General features: G+C 46.8%; 1 protein-coding gene across 7 annotated transcripts in view; it reads right to left on the bottom strand.

Annotated features, from left to right (window-relative positions):
* PFKFB2 (6-phosphofructo-2-kinase/fructose-2,6-biphosphatase 2) overlaps positions 1–18,560 on the bottom strand; it is a 29,068-nt gene continuing 10,508 nt past the window's right edge. For 6 of the 7 annotated variants that reach the window (XM_005885214.2, XM_005885217.2, XM_005885216.2 and 3 more), the window contains 12 exons: positions 18,460–18,556; positions 17,962–18,028; positions 17,742–17,816; positions 17,321–17,377; positions 16,321–16,445; positions 13,811–14,018; positions 13,253–13,399; positions 12,043–12,147; positions 11,172–11,301; positions 10,388–10,450; positions 10,081–10,145; positions 8,574–9,457 (listed from right to left, as the gene is read on the bottom strand). In XM_005885214.2, coding sequence (XP_005885276.1) covers positions 9,257–9,457; positions 10,081–10,145; positions 10,388–10,450; positions 11,172–11,301; positions 12,043–12,147; positions 13,253–13,399; positions 13,811–14,018; positions 16,321–16,445; positions 17,321–17,377; positions 17,742–17,816; positions 17,962–18,028; positions 18,460–18,556 — 1,340 coding nt within the window. In that variant the 3' untranslated portion in view covers positions 8,574–9,256. Of the gene's footprint in view, positions 2,010–8,573; positions 9,458–10,080; positions 10,146–10,387; positions 10,451–11,171; positions 11,302–12,042; positions 12,148–13,252; positions 13,400–13,810; positions 14,019–16,320; positions 16,446–17,320; positions 17,378–17,741; positions 17,817–17,961; positions 18,029–18,459; positions 18,557–18,560 lie in introns of those variants that run through there. The other variant, XM_005885213.2, reaches the window with a different exon arrangement.

An 18,560-nucleotide genomic window follows, 5' to 3' on the forward strand; every position in this document is an offset into this window, starting at 1 on the left:
TTACATATTTCAGCATGATTTTATTGATCGAGGAGATCAACTTTTGTGCAGAGAAATGCATCTCTTGATTTATAGATAAAAATTTATGAGCAAAACAGTATTCAAAGAAATCCGCTGTGCTTTAACATAGTTATTAGCTTTTTACAGAAGACAGATATCTATATTCTGGAAATTTAATTTAAGGTAATACTATGAACAATAGACTTGAATGCTCCAACGATCTCAATTTCTACCCCAAAAAAAAAAAAAATGACAACACAAATGACCGTACATTCTGATTAAATACATGCAAACACTACTATGGAGACTTGAAAAAATACCTTACATGGATGAATAAATAACTAAATAACAAATTATCTGATCATCAAAAGACAGTGTACATAGATGCAGAGAGACACCTGCATTCCAAGAACACAGCCAGTACAGTAGAGCATGCTCCCGGCAGCGAGATGAAAATCACCTGCTACAGAGCAGAGTCAGGAGCCTCTCTGAAGGCAGCTTCGTGCATATAAAAGCAGCTCCCAGGTGCTGGATGCTGAACTGCCTGCAGCCCAGCTCATCACATCTTCGGTAACAGCCCCGTATCAACCACAGTATAAAAGAACCATTTGAAAAAAGCTACATTTCATTACTCTTCTGGCTACTCACCCTCTTGCCCAGCAAGTGGGCATCTGAGTGAAAAGGAATCAAAAATGTAAAAGCTTAAAAACTTACCATTCTTGAAAGAAAAGGAAAAAAAGCAATGATTTTGAGTGTAAGATATAATAATATCCTTTGGAGCTATCATCCTCTTTCAGGGAGTGACATGAGTATCTACAGAGACATGTTTGCATATTTGATAATCACTGATCTAGGGGATAATTATCTGGCTTATCTTTAAGGGAAACCAGCTGACTAAGGGTTTGGTTCCCCTGCACCTCCAATGTTTTACATGAGACAGGTAGACCAAAACAGAGACAACTAGCTAAGAGGCAGGCGTCAGAACACCAGCTGCTCTTAAAGTCACGGCCACAGCTTTCTTAAGAGACCATGTCTTGGTGACAAACCCCAAAGAAGGGTACCTGTTTTGAAATCAAAAGAACTCCCCGGTAGAGTTGATTCCCAAGGAGTCTTCTTTATCTCTTCATGTGATGGAAAGGGCACCCTGCTTTTCTCTTCAGCCCTCATTCCCAATCACCACGGAGAACATTGGCCTCTTCAGCCCTGAGAGGCACGCAGCATCAGGTAGAAAACACAGCAGCTACAGAGAGCCTAGAAGACAGGCACCCATTTGGGGGAGTCTTGCAGTCAGATCCTGCCCTTGAGGGGCCTGGAGCCAGCAAACTTCTCTAAAGGAAAAGGTTGCTGTGGACACCACTCTCCCATCACCACGGGAGAGACAGTTCAGGGACTGCATTACTCACATACCCTCCATTCACCTGGTGAATTTGTCTGTTTGCAATGTGAAATAAGTGAATGCTAACCTATGTAAATTGTACTCCAATCCTGCTCACCTGGAAAGGATGGGAGACCAGCTCATACAGCACAGAAAAGACTTACGGGGGTTCAGCCCTCTCACCTGGAAACAATTAAATCTGAGAGGTGTATTTGCACCTTAGACAAAAAATAGCCAGCTAGAGACAGTCACAGGTAGGGTGCTAGATACCGAAACAGAGCCAGATTGGCCAACTTGGGCCAAACATGGCAAAGAGATCATAAAAAAAAAAAAATGAACCGGTTCAGGCTGTTAATATTTGGAGGCACAAAGAAAGTTAAGTTTTTCGGTGTAACTGATATTCCCATTAGGCATGAGGGGGAGAAATGTGGTGATGCTTTTCCAGGCCCCATTTTGGTGGTGCCAAGTGTTCAATCCCCACTTCACTTCTCGATCAAGCCCTGGTGGTGCTGACATCCAAGTTTTCCAGCAGATCCCAATCCCCCCAGGAGGTCTGGCCTCAGCTTCCGTATCAGGAGAGCGCTGGGAGGGAGGCCGGAGAGGAGCGTCTAGGCACCGCCAGCGAGGTCTTTGCCTAGGAGCCAGAGAGGAAGAGAAACAAAGCAATTACACCACCACAGAACTGGCAAGTCAAGAAAAGTAGAGCCGAATCCCTCCACTGCTTCCCCTCGCCCACACCCCCTCTGCACACAGACATGCGCACAGACACTGGTGTGCTTGCACACACCCCACTACTCCTGGGACTCAGTCAGACCCCAGTGGCACAGTCATGGGCCTCTTTCCCAGGAAAACAGACTCTCCTTGCGCCATGTTGGACCAGGCAGTCCTTTGACACCTGGACCATAAGCTACATACCCAAGAAATGAGGCAGAAGCTGTAGGGAGCCCTGTGGTAAAAGGAGAGTCTGTAGGCTCCACCAGCCAAAAGAGCATGCCAAGAGCGTGACATTGCAGTCGGGGGCTACTTGGCTTCTGAGGAGGGTCTCTACCATCGTAGTTATGCCAGCCCATTCTGAAATCGACTGATGACTTCAGAGCAGAAATCAACCTCTTCCCATAAACCGGGATTTAACGTTTTCACTTGGGAGAAATTCTTCCCTTTAGAACAGTGTTTCTCAAATGTTAAGTGTGCATGTGAATCACTAGGTAATCCTGTTAAGACGAAGATTCTGATTCGGTAAACCTGGGATGGGGCCCGAGCGTCTGCAGGTCTAATGAGCTCCCAGTCTCTGTTAGAGTAACAGGAGTAAGGCGGTGGTTCTCAACCTTGGAAACAGAATTTCCGGAGGATGAGGCCCAGAAATCAGGATTTTAAAAAGATTCCCAGGTGATTCTAATGTGCAGCCAAGGTTGAGAACCACTGGAGTAAGGCATGGCAATGGTAATACAATTCACCTGTATTTTCCCGTCCCAGAAGCTAAACCCTGGTTTATCCCACTGGCTGTCACCTCTTTAGAAACAGGCAGGCGATATTTTAGAAGGAACAGCCCACTAAATTCTAAGAGATCTTTAAGGTTTTTCTTTACAATAAATAGTGAGTCACATGTTTGTTAATGGAAGTCAAAGGTAACAGGTAATTCTTGTAGAGGTCATTCTCAAAAAGTACACACAACTCCTGCAGAAGTTCACGTGCCTTTCATAATGTCCTTCCCATCTTCCCCAGAAGGTGGTGGAAGAGAGCCATGCCTACACCAAGGACTCCAGTCACTGGGAACTGGCTTTGGCTGGTCTGGGGTTCAATCACTGGGCAGTGTGAGGCAAGGCTTGGGGTGGGGCGGTGGGGGAGAAGGGATGGCATGGGTAGAAAACACAACCCAAAATACAAAACAAAAAACCCAGGAGCCTTCTGATAGGTTCAAGTTACTCAACAATTTTATTTACCCATTCTGCACACACACACAAAACACATTTCAAATACAGTTATACACACCTTCTGTGGATCTGAGTGGCATATTTTGATATCAATGTCACCAGATTAAATCAGAATGCTGTTAAGGACTTACATTCTTTCTTTTAACAGAGCTGTGCCTAGGAAATCAGCAGGATAATTCTATTGCTTGGGTTCCCAATTCAGTCCATTCCTATTCAACCCAGGAGTACTCAGCCCATTCCCAACCCGGGCACAGTTGGTGATCAGTCCTTGGCTTTTGCCATAGCAAAACCATTACCGTGTCAGAATGAGTTGATCTAGTTACTTCAACACAATAAAAAAAAATGTACAAAAGCAATTCAGACACAAAAACATTGAATAGTAAATATTGGTCATAGATCCCCAATGAAAGGCTTACTAAAAAGAATACTTTGCCACCTCTTAAAATCAATTTTGAATGCAAAATTACCTTTGCATCTTTATTTATTAGGTCATGAATAAGTGCCAAATGCATGGCAGACTAAAATCACCACATTATCCAATGGAGTGCTACATTCTATAACAGAGAAGCTGTGGACACAGGAGGTTCAGACACAGGTGGTAAAAGTGAAATCTGCCTAGAAGTTGGGGAATGAATGAAATGACTTCAAGTAGAATAACCATTTCAGGCTTTGAGCAGACACTTCCTTAGCTGAGTTTACAAAATGTCATACAAGTGATACACAACCTTCATTTTCTAAAAATGATGAAACTTTGGCTGCTACTCTAAAAGCAATGTCTATTAAAAAATCATAATTTACAGAACTTCCTCCTAAAGAACACATGTGGAGTGTTTACTTCCTTTCTTTGTAGGACACGTACAATAGACAGAGAACTACAATAACAACTGGTACAGTAACAAAACAGTCAGACTGTCAGCTTACATATCCTAGTACAGTCAGTCAGCACATAGACCAGTGATGGCGAACCTTTTGAGCTCGGCGTGTCAGCATTTTGAAAAACCCTAACTTAACTCTGGTGCCGTGTCACATATAGAAATTTTTTGATATTTGCAACCATAGTAAAACAAAGACTTATATTTTTGATATTTATTTTAAATGCCATTTAACAAAGAAAAATCAACCAAAAAAATGAGTTCGCATGTCACCTCTGACACACGTGTCATAGGTTCGCCATCACTGACATAGACCCTACTAGAGTCTGTCAGTCACAGACCCTACTAGTGTCTGTCAGTCAGTCAGCATACAGACCCTACTAGAGTGTCAGTCAACATACAGACCCTACCAGAGTCAGTCAGTCAGCATACGGACCCTACTAATGTCTGTCAGTCAGTCAGCATACGGACCCCGCTAGAGTCTGTCAGTCAGCACACAGACCCTACTAGAGTCTGTCAGTCACAGACCCTACTAGTGTCTGTCAGTCAGTCAGCACACAGACCCCACTAGAGGCTGTCAGTCAGCATACAAATCCTTTCAGAGTCTGTCAGTGAATCAGGACATAGCTACTGCTACATACAGTCTTCTGGACTATGAATCTCAATTAAATTCCTGGACGTACTTCTGGTGTCTATATCACCTCTATAGGAAGTAAGAGATCAATCCTGCTAAACCTGACTCAATTGTTATGTAACTTTTTAAATTAAAATATTTTAAAACACAAACATGTCAAAATGCACACTGGAACACCTGGGTAAATTTATCAGATTTCTTGAAAACAAACACAACCTGGCTTCTGAGCTTAGCAAAAGACAATGAACTGTGCGTAAGATATAGTTCTCTCAATTTTTTGACACCCCCCCCCCCTTGTCCTTTCACTACCCCAAGCACCCATAGTTTCTCTGGAACTCGGAACTCCTGCTCACAGAAATACCGTTTAAGATGGATTTATTCCAAACAGCTATTTCATGTTTCTTCAAAACGCCAGTACCTCTGAAGACCAAGTAGGTTCCAAAGAGGAACAGCAAGAGTCTCACAGGAAACACTCAACTGTTCAGCCTAGGAAAACAAGCATCGTATTCCTAACTCTTAACTTCTTGGGGGAAAAGAAAACAAAATAAAAACAAAAACTAGAGATAATGATAAGACCACCTAGCACAACATTTTAAGAGTTTTAAAATATTTTCCTATTCTGCTTTCCAATTAATGTAAAACAATCCCCTTACCAAAACAAAATCAAGACAATACAGATAAGTAACAGCTAAATTCAAATCTGAGGATTAAAGTCTGTCACAGAATTATTCCTCCTTCAGCTTTAAAGCAATAATAAATTAAAAAAAAATAGAACTCAATGGCACTGCAACCGAAAAATGGGGGGAGTGTAGAAAAATTGAATATAGTGCTTTCCCAATTTTCTACCAATAGATGCTAAATCCTTCACCTATTACTCCTATAACAAAACTGAAAGGCTCAGCAAAAAATGCTCGAGTCCGCCCTTTCTTCATAGAATTTGTAATACAGACATAATCATAGTAATGTGGATATACTACCAATACACAATCAAGTAACAAGAGGAGGACAAGAAAAAAAAAGATAGGAAGTAGGACTTCTCTGAAATTTGTAGCTCACCCCGCTGGCAAGGCTCAGTGGTTAAGTGTCGACCTATGAACCAGATCATGGTTGATTCCTGGTCAAGGCACATGCCTGGACTGTGGGCTCGATCCCCAGTGGGGGGTGTGCAGGAAGCAGCCAATCAATGATCTCATTATTGATGTTTCTCTCTCTCCCTCTCCTTTCTTCTCTGAAATAAATAAAAAAATATATTTTTTAAAAATGAAATAAATAAAATAAAATTTGTAGCTCTAGTTCATCCTATGTTCTCCTGGCTTCTTCTGCTGAACCTTCTCTGGAGAAATCTTGCTCTAAAAATGGAAGAATGCTGAAGCCCTTGCTGTGGTCAAGTTCTAATTTCTTGGGTCCTATCTGAGAAGACTAAGACCACATCAGCATCCTCTTCTGGGGGAAGCAAACTAGCACAGGGGGTAGTGCAGGGAAGTCATCCCCATGAACATCTCCGTGACCTGTGGCTAATGCTGGGGCTCCTAACAAGCTAACATAATGCTAGTTGTTAGACACTTCTCTCACTAGGAGTATGTACAGCCCAAATCACAAGTCTTTGGAGCAAAATGCTCCTTCGCATTCATTAGCTCTGAATTACTCTCACAGCACAGCGGGAGAAAAGGTGGAGTGAATGTTCATTTGGGCTAAAGATACCACCAGTCAAGCAAAGTAGAGGAGACAACCTCCTAAAAGTGCCACACATACCTCACAGACCACACCTCATCCTTCCAATGGGGCAGGGAGGTGGGGAAGGGGCATTCCCACCTCCCACCTTGGTCAGTTTCATGGTCAAGGACAAGAGAAAGGTCAGAAGCACAGTGGGGCCTTGACTTACGAGTGTCCCGACTAACGAGTTTTTTGAGATACCAGCTGTCTCTCAGCCGATTTTTTGCATTGAGTTGACAGAGTAATTTGAGTTAACGAGCTCCTTAACGAGCTTGGTCTCGGAACGAATTAAACTAGTAAGTCAAGGCCCCACTGTAATCTGCACTCCACTTTAGTGTCCACACCTACAGACTCAGGGTTGCTGTTTCACAAATGCTCATTTATTATAAATTATATGCCGGGTCTCTAATATAACCTTCTTCAAGGCAAGCACCTTTTCTTCTACTTCTATGTATTCCTCCACCCCCGATTCCACCCAGCCCAAAGCCCCACAAATTGAGAACTAAGTACACATTATGCAAATGGCTGAGCAGGAAGAGCAGGTAATTCCAAGCAGAATCTGGGCGAGCAGCCTGTGATGTCCTATTCAAGATAGAAGAATAGAGGACTCTGATGATAATCTTTCTCAACCTACAGGTTTTATCTCAGTGCCTATCTCCAGGTGCTTAAAATTCCTAGCTAATCGCCAAGGACGCTTATTTACATAGTGATTTGTTCCTGCAATGTAAGTGGTTAGAGGTGGGAGTAGGACCTAGTCCTAGAATAACTCTAAAACACAGCAGCCTGCTTTGGGGGGCATCACTTCACTTAGTACTGTGGCCTGCTCAACATCTCGCTCCATGAGAGATGCAGAATCCCTAGGTTGCTGCGGTGTCTAAGGAACTCTGTCCCAGTACTCCTTTACCCAACTTCACAGAACGGAGCTCTCCAACCTGGAGGACGCACCAGAACCCACAGGGAAGCTGTTTAACCACAGGCACGTGCAGACCCCAACCCTAGAGACTCTGAGTGAACACTGAGCCGAAAGCAGACCCCGGCATGTGTACATTTCCAAAGTGCTAACGGGGGTTCTCATGACGATTCCTGGATAAGAGCCTTGACGAAAGGCCTTCGGTCACCCAAACCCCCATGGCCAACAGCTACTATGTTCTCGCCGGTTACTTCTAAAGGACAAACTGATAACTTTAAGATGGGGAGTCGTCTCTCTCTTTTAAAAATCTCTTGAGAACTCTAGACTTGCTTCTTGGAAAAAATGCCCATGTATTCATGTTTTACATACAAATTCGGGGGGAGAAGCATGCCATCATTCACCAAGGGGCTAAGAATCCCTGCTGTAAACCTTTTCTGTGTAACCCTACAGAAAAAATAAAGTGACAGAACGGAATAGGGAAATAAATATAAGCAGCCAAGAGCTAGACCCCACAGGGTCCAGAAGCCCGCTCGAGATGTTTCAACTTAAAAGGGAGTGCTTCGAAAATAATAAGCAGCTGGATGAACTCTTCTCTGCCTTTCGACTTGAGCAATTCAAACATCAGTGGTGACTCCTGAGTCAGTGGTTACTGTCCTTCTACAGCCCCAGAGGTCACTGGCTAGCAGTGGCTGGCAAAGAGGCTGGGAGCCACTGGAGAACACAGATGACCGGGCCTGCGAAAGCCTTGCAGCAGCAGGGGACCGCCCTCCTCTCCTAAACCTCACCCCACAGCTGCCACAAGACCTGTGCCTGGCTCCTGAAAAATGCAAACTAAGCTACTTCCCCCTTTCTCAAAGGCAGCTCTCCCCAGGGCAGCAAAGCCTTGGGACTATTTCTCATGAAAGGAGGCAAGAACTCTCCCCCTACATCCACTTACTGGCTCCAGAGCATCTGCGGATGTTCTAGAGACTAGGCCAGTGGTTCTCAACCTTCCTAATGCCGCGACCCTTTCATACAGTTCCTCATGTTGTGGTGACCCCCAATTTCATTGTTACAAATTGAACATAATGAAAGCATAGTGATTAATCACAAAAACAATATGTAATTATATATGTGTTTTCCAATGGTCTTAGGCGACCCCTGTGAAAGGGTCGTTCGACCCCCAAAGGGGTCGCGACCCACAGGTTGAGAACCGCTGGCCTAGGCGGACCCTTGCAAGACCTGGCTTGAGAGAAATGGAGCAGGAGAAAGAAAGGCTCCCCAGGTCCACGTCCATCTGGGCCCCCTGCAGAGAGAATTTCTCTTGCTGACCTTCCCGTCCCCCCTAGTCAGACACTACAGTGACAATGACATGCATCACACTAGACAATCCAATGGGGAGATGAGGGAGGGGGAGAAAGCAGGCAGGTAAGCACGGTGAGTAAAGCACACTTTGAAGAGACAAAGGTAAAGGGGAAAGTGGGCTTCTGTGTCCCCCTCCACCCCACCCCCAACTTACTAACATCAGTCACTTTAGACACCAGAGACTGACAAGAACCAACGTACTGGCCCTGCTTAGCCTCAGTCCCAGGTAAGCTTATCAGCCCAGGGGCGAGCACCCCTTTTCCTCCTCCTCCAGACCACCCAATGAGGACGTGTTCTGAAGCGCCCAACTCGGCAACTTGCCCCTGGATGGGGAGAGGGTTCACACTGCAGGACAGCTAAGGTTGGTCTGCGACACACGGCCTCACGTTCATGGTCGGGGGTGGGGCTTGGAAGTTAAACGACTCCTTGGTGATTAGTGGCAAGGGCAGGAGGCCAGGACTGGAGGGAAACACACAGTTACACCACCGGAATGCTGACTTGGGTCTTCGGCTGGTCGGCCCCTTCTTGCATGTCCAGGGCACGGAGAGGGCTGAGGGGCTTGAGGGGCCGGCTCCCAACACTGTAATTTCTCGGACGCCTTATTGTATTCGAACTGGACAGAGGTGTAAAGCTGTTCCTTCTCATCCTTACAGGGGTTTGGCTCTTGGGAAAGTTGTTCTGATTAGAAACGGAGGGACACCACACAAATGAAAGCCAAGACAAAAGCTCACCCGTGAAGGTTACATAATGCTCATAACCACAACACTCATCCTGCTCCTGAGGCAGCCTCCTGAGCCCTGGCTGTGGCCTGGTCCCCTAGCCCCAGGAAGATAAAGGGTTATAGAGGGAGACGCTCCTTGAGCATCGAACTCCAAAGCAGGAAAGAGGGACCCAGAAAGGAAGGGGCTCACTTAAGAGCAAACGGACTACCAGGACAGACCTAGGAACAAAACTGCACCTCTTCACCCCACCTTACAGGTGAGGGTCTGCTGGATCCTGCTTCCTAAAGCGGGGGGAGGGGGGAGGGAGGAGGGCATTGAACTTCACTTCAGCCAAACGCTTTGCATTTTTAACTGGATTTCCAGGAGGTCCCAAGGTCAAGACTCATGAAAGAGGTACTAATCTCTAAAAATAGTTAATTCCAACATCTCTGCCTCTTGGAAGTGAGCAGACTACGTAGGACGTGAGTCCTGGATCTGTTTTCCTTTTGTACATAAAAGCAACCCCAGTGTCTTGATGCCAAAGGTTCCAGTTCTCAAGGTGGCAGGGAACCTGCACGCTCGTCTGTGGGAAATACTTACCGCTGGCTTGTCTCGGTGAGTGTTCACAGCCTCCACGTTGACCTTGATCGTTTCCACTTTGCACCCTGGGAGCACAGAGGAGAGAAAAGAGGCCTTTGGGGGGCAAAGCTCCGAGAAACATCCCTCTGTTTCAGTACGGGAAAGCACACCAGAAAAGAATGCCTATGCCCCCAATACATACATACATTTAACAACAGGGCTTTCCTGGTATACAGGGGCGATGAAGTTGAACTTCTACACAAACTTCAGAGAAATCCTGACCTTCCTCTATCCCCACCTTCTGCCCAGCTCCTAAATGCATATTTACCGTAGGCCACAGGAGTAAGTTTGAAGATGGTATGGAGAGGGCACCTCAAGTACGGTAGCTCATCTGAAAGCAGAAAGACCAGGTGAGGAAGACTCTTCGTATGGAGTGAGGTCAAGCTAGTGGCAGAAAGAGACTAAGGAGCTCATGAGTTTTCTTTACCTTGACCTGGAGTGATACAGCTCCTCCCTTAACCTTGACCTAGAGTTATGCAGCTCCTCCCCTGAACCCCAGACAGTTATCGAGACAGCCACCCAAGAAGCCACCCAAGCGACTGCGTGGCTAAGGAAGGATGTAAGCCCATTTTCGATCCCTCCATGCAGACAAAACAGGAGTAAGTGCTGCAGCCAGGACCCCATGGAAGGAGAGAGCGTGGCCCACCTGCAGGCTTCCCAGCCAGTCAGGTAGGTCGGGAAGGGAAGCGCCAGCACTTCCTTCCAGCTCCACCCAGAAACTGTCCTAAATCTAAGGATGAAAATGCTTCTAAGGTACCACCCTCCTTGTAGCCAAAGTAACAAGCTGGCAGTGTTCAACCGCTTTTCTGATGCTGCCAGAAGGGTTAGCTCGAGGCTGCCCTCTAGCCATGCAGGACTGAGCAGCCCCTCCACTGGGGGCTTTTGGACCAGCAATCAATTCAGCCAGTAGCTGGCTCGGTGGCTGCTGGGCGCCCCACACTGGTGCCTGAAGAATGCACTCCCATTTGAGTGAAAGAGGGGGAGGCCCAGTTGCCAGGGATCCTGGTGCCACCCCAAGCCCAGTCCCCTCCCAGCCCTTCCCTCAATGGCACCTGCACCCTTATCCAAGAAGTAGGCCAGGAGGCAGCGCATGACAGCCTGGTGGGAGATGACGAGGACATTGCCCTGGCGCTCCAGCTCCATGATGACAGGCTCCAGCCGCTGCACCAGGTCCTGGTACGACTGTGGGGGGAAAGTGGGCAGGCTGCTAGGAGGCCGGGCACAAGCTGGCAGCCGAGGCAGAGGCTGCGTCCAGAGTAAAGAGGCCACTGCTCCTTCCTCCCCAGCTGGCTTCCCTCCTAGAGCTTCAGCGACTGCATGTCGCCTGCTAACTCCCCAGCTTTGGAAGCTCCTAAGAATATTGAGACCTTTCAAGGGCAACATTCAGACTGAGGAAACTCCAGGTCAAGAAGAGAAAATCTGCATTCAGCACCTGGGTTTTTTCTTCCCCAGATTAACGGGCAGAGCATAAGGCAACAAGGGGCTCCTGGAGGTCCCCTGGACCTCGGTCATACTGTTGACTTCCTTCATCTCACACATCCCTAGACTGTGAAGCCACTGAGACCAGGAAACAGCCCAAACTCTGAAGCTGATAGGGATTTCATTCACAGCCCATATATCTACTTGGTGCCCATTTCTGGGCGTGGGATGTAGTGAGTGGAATGAAAAAAATAAAGTGAAAAAGATGGTGTTGATTCTACAACATACTCAACACAGTTTGTCTTGCCACTCTTATCAAATGAATGAGGCATCTGACTGCCTAAGCTGAATTAAAGACAGTAGGACCCAAAGTTAGGAGGATAAACTAAGTTCTGCCTCAAGTACCCTTTCTAGATCCCCCCAAATCCATTCAATCCTTCCCCCAAATTAACACCAAACTGCCAGCACAGGGCGGGGCAGTGGCTCCACATGAGGGAATCTCACCTCCCCGCTAGGATAGCGATACAGATATTTCTCTTGATCCCGAAGTGCGAACTCCTCTGGGTACTGCTTCTCAATCTCTGCGTAGGTCATCTCCTCGCACACGCCCTGCAAGGAGCCACACTGGCTTACGAAGGTAGACTGGCCCACACAGCCCCACCCAACGAAGGCAGACGACACTGAGGAACACTAGTTTCTTACTACGTGCCAGGCACTGTGCCGGGTCCTTGCACGTCCTGCAACTGCCTGGCCAGGGTGTCTGGGACGGGGCAGGGTGAGGGCCACTGGGGAGAGGAGGCGGCTTCTCTAGCGTAAGCTGCCACTTTCTCCTACTACTGTGGGGAATTTAAAGGTCAAGAAGCATCAGCGGGATAAAAGGAACAGGAAGCAGGGAAGGAGAGGCAGCGGAAGGGACTGCAGAATTCGTGCAGAAGGCATAAAAGGGTGCAGAGGAAGCAAAGAAAAAGGATTGCCTACTTTTGTGCTCAAGGACAGAGAAAGCCAAGGAAACAAATGGAAAGGACTTTTTTTTAGAATAGCTGGCCAAATGATCTAAAGAGCCGTTAGCTATTTCTTTTTCCCAGGAAGAAAATATACCGAGGTACCAAATGGAACTCCCAGGTGCCCCCAAATAGAATAGCTGGCCAAATGATCTAAGTGGAAATTAAAGAAAAGAGCTGTTAGCTATTTCTTTTTCCCAGGAAGAAAATACACCGAGGTACCAAATGGAACTCCCAGGTGCCCCCAAATTGGTTGGAGTGCCATTCCTGGCACAGGTGTTCAAGCAGGCAGGAAGCCCTAATTAGGAGTAGAACTGTTCCTACTTCCTCCCCACACCAGCCACAGTGTTAGCTTCTGCAATGTCTCTACTTGGTGGTTCTAGATCAATGATGGCGAACCTATGACACGCGTGTCAGAGGTGACACGCGAACTCATTTTTTTGGTTGATTTTTCTTTGTTAAATGGCATTTAAATATATAAAATAAATATCAAAAATATAAATCTTTGTTTTACTATGGTTGCAAATATCAAAAAATTTCTATATGTGACACGGCACCAGAGTTAAGTTAGGGTTTTTCAAAATGCTGACACGCCGAGCTCAAAAGGTTCGCCATCACTGTTCTAGATGTTAGGTAAAACTGCCCAGATGGTGGCTTCTGAGAGCTCCTGCCTGAATAAGAGGCTATCTGGGCCATCAGCACTTCCCACTCACAGCATCAATCTCATTCAGAATCTTCCACTGCTCATAGGTCACCCCCAGCGACTCCGCAGTCTGGATAGTCCTCTTCAACTGGCTCGTCCACACCTTGAGATCTGCTATCTCCTGTTCCTCCAGAAACTTCTTGAGAGCTTGGGCAAACTGGGGTTTGAAATAAAAGTTTAAAGAGAGGAAACACGGACACACACATACACCTGCTGACTCGGCCGAGGAGGGCACCGTGCGTGACCGCAGTCAAAATCGGAAAGGTGCTCCATGCGATAAACCCAAGAGGAAAAGAGCTTCCGCTGAGGTGCCCTGTTCTCTGCTAAGCACACAGGTTGTGCCCGATAACCAATGGCTGAACAACCACAGCAGGAATGGTTCCAAGCTATCCACCCTTCAGTACGGAGCTAGAATCAGTGAACAAGGAAAACCTTTAGCCCTTGCTTGACCGTCTGAAACCTAAGCCTCAATGGGGTTTAGGAAGAAGTAAGGGCATAACAGAGGTGACCTCCACTCCGCCCTCTAATTCTAAGCCTGGGAAACCCAGCCTGCGGGCGAACTGCTCACCTGTTTGCCCCGCACCGAGAGGCCAGAGTCGCCCCCAATCTTCCCCAGGAGGTTGAACTCGCTCTCCCCGTGCCGACAAAGGTAAATGGTGCGGGGATAGACGTGGATATTCATGAGGTAGTAGACTATCTTGCTCTGGATGTAGTCCTGGACTCTGTTCACTAGAAACCGCTGGCCCACGTTGATCACCTTGATGAAAGAAAGATCCCTGGGACAGAAGGGGAAAAAACATCCCCTGAGTATAAAAATCTGAGGCTAACGGTAGCAGGGGAACGGATGTCAGAGTTACTCACAGACTCATAGCAGCTCTCCTCCCCCCGTCAGAGCCCCGCCCGGCTGAATGGTAAGAGCTGGATTAGGATGTCAGAGTTACCCACAGACTCACAGCAGCTCTCCTCCCCCCCCTGTCAGAGCCCCGCCCGGCTGAATGGTAAGAGCTGGATTACTCCCCAGAACCGAGACGAAGTACAAATCTCCCCAACTCCTGGTCAGTCCCTCAGTGCCTACCCTATGCCATGAAATAAGTGTGATCGACAGAACTCAGGCTCCCGTGAGGGGCTACACTAGATGACCTGAAGGTTTTGCTAACCTTGAATTTGGGTGAGAAGCACAGCCCCGCATCTGAGGGGTCGAGACCTGGCCAGAGTACAGCATCACCAGCGGTGAGGGGGAGGCAGGAGAAGCAGAACCAGAGAAACCTCTGTGCATTCCCGGCATCTGCCTACATCAATCCTCTCTCAAAGGCACTTCCGTGGACAGTTCGCTTTGTGGCCATCATGGAATTACCTCATAATAAAAATAATGCTTATTCCAAAAAAAATTTTTTAAAGGTACATTGATGCAAATAAAAATCAATGTACCATAAGCCTACCATCAGAGATAACATCTATAAACACACACACACACACACACACACACACACACACACACTTCCAGAATGTGCTCTATGTAGGACTTTGGGGGTAACTAAAGAATATACTATTAAGCCATATCGAGGGTGGTGGTTTGCAACTTCATATAAAGAACATCTGCAAATACTAACATTCCGGACAACCCTTTGAGGAACTGAAAGGCTCCAAAGCAGACCACTGAAGTGATTCAACGGTGGTTATGCACACTTGTCTCATTTGCTTGGCTGCAGGGCTGTATTCTTATTGGGCTAGAACTGGAAACTGCTGACTGCGTGCCTTTTCAAAGGCCACATTCTCACAGGTTTCTTTCTTTTTTTTTAATTTACTGGGGTGACACTGGTTAATAAAATGATATAGGTTTCAGGTTTACAATTCTACAATACATCATCTGTATATTCTATTGTATGTAGCACTCCCAGTCCTCGAGAGTTTCCATGTGCACACATCTTTCTTCAACATGAACTTGACCTTTTGCTATGGCTCCTATACCTCACACACATCAAGTTAATGTGTATTGTACACCACTTTGCTGATAGATGCTGCCATAGTAACGACAGCTAGCCATGATCAGACATTTCACTAAGCCAGGCATGTTCCTGAGAACTTCATGTTTAATTTATATACCTAAATGTTATCTGTTATATATAACAAGATACATATTACATATACATTACATGCATATACACATGCATATAACATACACATTGTTTTATATTGTATATGTGTTGTTATATATGTAATATATGTATGTATATGTATTAATATATATTATTTAACATATATATACACACACATACACTATACACTTTTAAAATTGATCAAAAGCTGATGACACACCTCTAAGGGGTACCCTACATTACCCTCGTTCAAAACTACTGATCTAGAGCAGTGCTTCTCAACCAAGGGTGATTTCATTCCCCAGGCAATGTCAGGAAACATTTTAGCTTGTCACAGGTTGGAAGTTATTACTGGTATCTAGTGAGCAGAGGGCAGGGATGCTGCTATATATCCTACAATGCACAAGACAACTACACAGAATTATCTAGTTCAAAATGTCAACAATGTGGAGGCTGAGAAATCTTGCTCTAGAGCAGGGGTGGGGACCGTCTGGCCCGCAGGCTGTACAAGGCCCACAAAATCATTTGGTCTGCCCCTGCCAAAGCATTAGAGGTGAGTTAATTAAATGTTTGACCAAATATAGCAGACTAATTTTTAAGTTGATAATTCTGTATGGCCCTCGAATAATGTTATAAATACCCAAATGGCCCTTGGCAGGAAAAAGGTTCCCCGCCCCTGCTCTAGAGGAGAGAGAGGAAGAATTGACGATCGTAAAAACAAAACAAAACACTTCCGTGTTCAAGGGTAAGATGCAACCCACATAGAAGCCACAAATCCATTCCTTGTTTCTCTGAAGAGATACAAGGGTCTGGAATGGCAGAAGGAAGTTTGGGAACAGAGAGAGAGAAAGGCTCTTTTCTCAAATGAGATCCGTATTCATGCTCTTTAAACCGTGGCCTCAAACCTTACTTGTCATAACAATGAGATCCGTATTCATGCTCTTTAAACCGTGGCTCTTTAAACCGTGGCCTCAAACCTTACTTGTCATAGTTGTCTGGGTCAAGGGGCTGATAGGTGACTTTGTAGCACTCAATTCTCTTTAGGAAGTCCTCCATCACATTCTCCCTGTTCCTTTCAGGGTAATCAGGGCTGGATACCTTTACTTCCTGGAATCACAGAAGAGCAGGACCTGGTCAGAGGTCTGCCCTCACTGGCCCTGCTGCAAACAGCCACTGCTAAATAAAGAAAAGGAAGCCCACAGCAGTGGCCTTTCACTGCAGCGCTGGCAATCCCCACTCACTGAGCACCACCCCCACTCTGTCCTATGATCCTGGCAACCCAGAAGGGCAAGACAACTGGGGAGTCATGTGCTTGCCCTTGGCTGAAGGACAGCCGGCAGTCGTGCAGCGGAAGCTGCTCCTGAGCCCCGATCCCTTCATGGACCTCCTTGGGAAGACAGAATGTGCTTCCATTTCTCCCTACAACCATTCAGAATAAGATGCGTGATTGGACGCATGCCTGACTTGGACCAGACGCCTCTTCCTTAGATGATCCCAAGTGCCCACGTTGCTGGGAGAGCCCCATCTTGATACCATGCGTGGATGTCTACTTGGCACAGCACAACCCATCAAATGGGCACTGGTTTATACTCTGACCATTAGACAAATGCTGGGCGGGTGACCTTCCTAGAAAGTGGCCCTGACAGACCCTGAGAGTTTGGTCTATTCTAAGAAGACATCTAGGTCTCCGCATCCAGCTAACACCCAGAACATGGAGCCAGGAATCCTCCAGTATAAGTCTTGGTCTCCATTCAACAGCTAATTCTTATTTTCTTCCTCAAAGCCTGTTTCCTCTCCCAAGAGTGTGGAAGTACAAAACGGTGCTCTGGCAGATCAAATAGATCCGTCAGTGATGTTAAACAGGTCTATTTCTTTCTTTTATTACCCAGTAGACTCTCCCCTCCTACCGCCCCCAGCCCCCCTCCACATACACACCAGGCACAAAGGAAAAAGAGGTGGTGGTATACAGGGGTGTCACCCACCAGGATGTTGGCAGCAATGACATCAGGATCATCACACACAGATTCCACAAAGAACACCTGGCCAGAAAGAGAGGGCAGTGATGAATGAGTCAAAATTGGCCAGGCTGTTCATTAAGAGCACATGCTCATACCTACCTCACCCAGCCACCACATCCCCCAGGATTTTCTTTCATGACAGTGCCTTCAAGGCCTGTTCATTTAAAAATAACTCTTACCACATCCCCAGGGCCTCAGACATAAAGGCTGAGGGGCTGAGAAAGTACCTGCGAGAAAACACTCAAGGATTGTGGGCCTGCCCCAAGAGGATAGAATCATATACCCAGTCTTTGCCTCACTCACCAGAGCCAAACCGATCTGCATGTTCCTTCCAACTGCCCACTTCCACTCCTCCCCTTTCCTCCGATGTGGAGTCAGATCCTACCTTGAAGGAGTTCTCCTCGGCAAAGTTCAAAATCATGTCCCTCCTCTCCCTAGTTGTATTGGTGGCATCAAACACCTGGGAAGAGCGCCCACAAGGTCAATGAGTGGGGAGCGAAAAATGGAATCCCACCAAGGAGGACCCGGGGCGGCGGGGGGGAGAGGGGGGTACACAGCTTTGAAAGGGTAGAGACCAAGGCGGGGAAGAGGTAGGCAAGGCTTACCGCAATCTGCCCGCTCTCCTCGGTGAGATACGCCTTAACGTCTTCTAGTGCCACCACAGCACACTGTCTGCCGTGAGAGCAGAGGAGGTCAGCAGGGGGAGTGCAGCGAGACCAGGCTCAGGCATAGCCAGAGACCGGAGCAGCTGGGTTGCTATCGGAGTCACGTCCCTTCCTGCTTAAGTTTTCTCACTGGTCAAACACTTCCCTAACTAGACCTTTCAACTCCCCACTGAGATGTTTATATCAGCCTACATCTGTCCCTTTCCCCCAGCCCATGCATACATCTTATCCCTCTGTAGGCTTAATCTGCAAGCATACATACATCTCCCTAAGCCCCGTTCTTCCACCCATCCAAGCCCAAAGTGACCTGTCCAGAAGATACCTTCCACTTCAAATCCCCAAAAAATATTTACTGAAAAGGAAACTAAGCCCCATGACATCCACTCTTAGGATGGCCGAGAAAGAGCTGGCCCAGAGGTCAGGCGTCAGAAGACTCACTTGCGAATCTTCATGGCCTCCTCGTTGTCGTGCCGGAAGAAGTCATAGGACTTATAGGACTTGACTGCTTCACGCCGATATACCCCAAGATTAAACACTGC

This window comes from Myotis brandtii, unplaced genomic scaffold, assembly GCF_000412655.1.
Source record: "Myotis brandtii unplaced genomic scaffold, ASM41265v1 scaffold898, whole genome shotgun sequence".
In the NCBI taxonomy this organism is placed as follows: domain Eukaryota; kingdom Metazoa; phylum Chordata; class Mammalia; order Chiroptera; family Vespertilionidae; genus Myotis; species Myotis brandtii.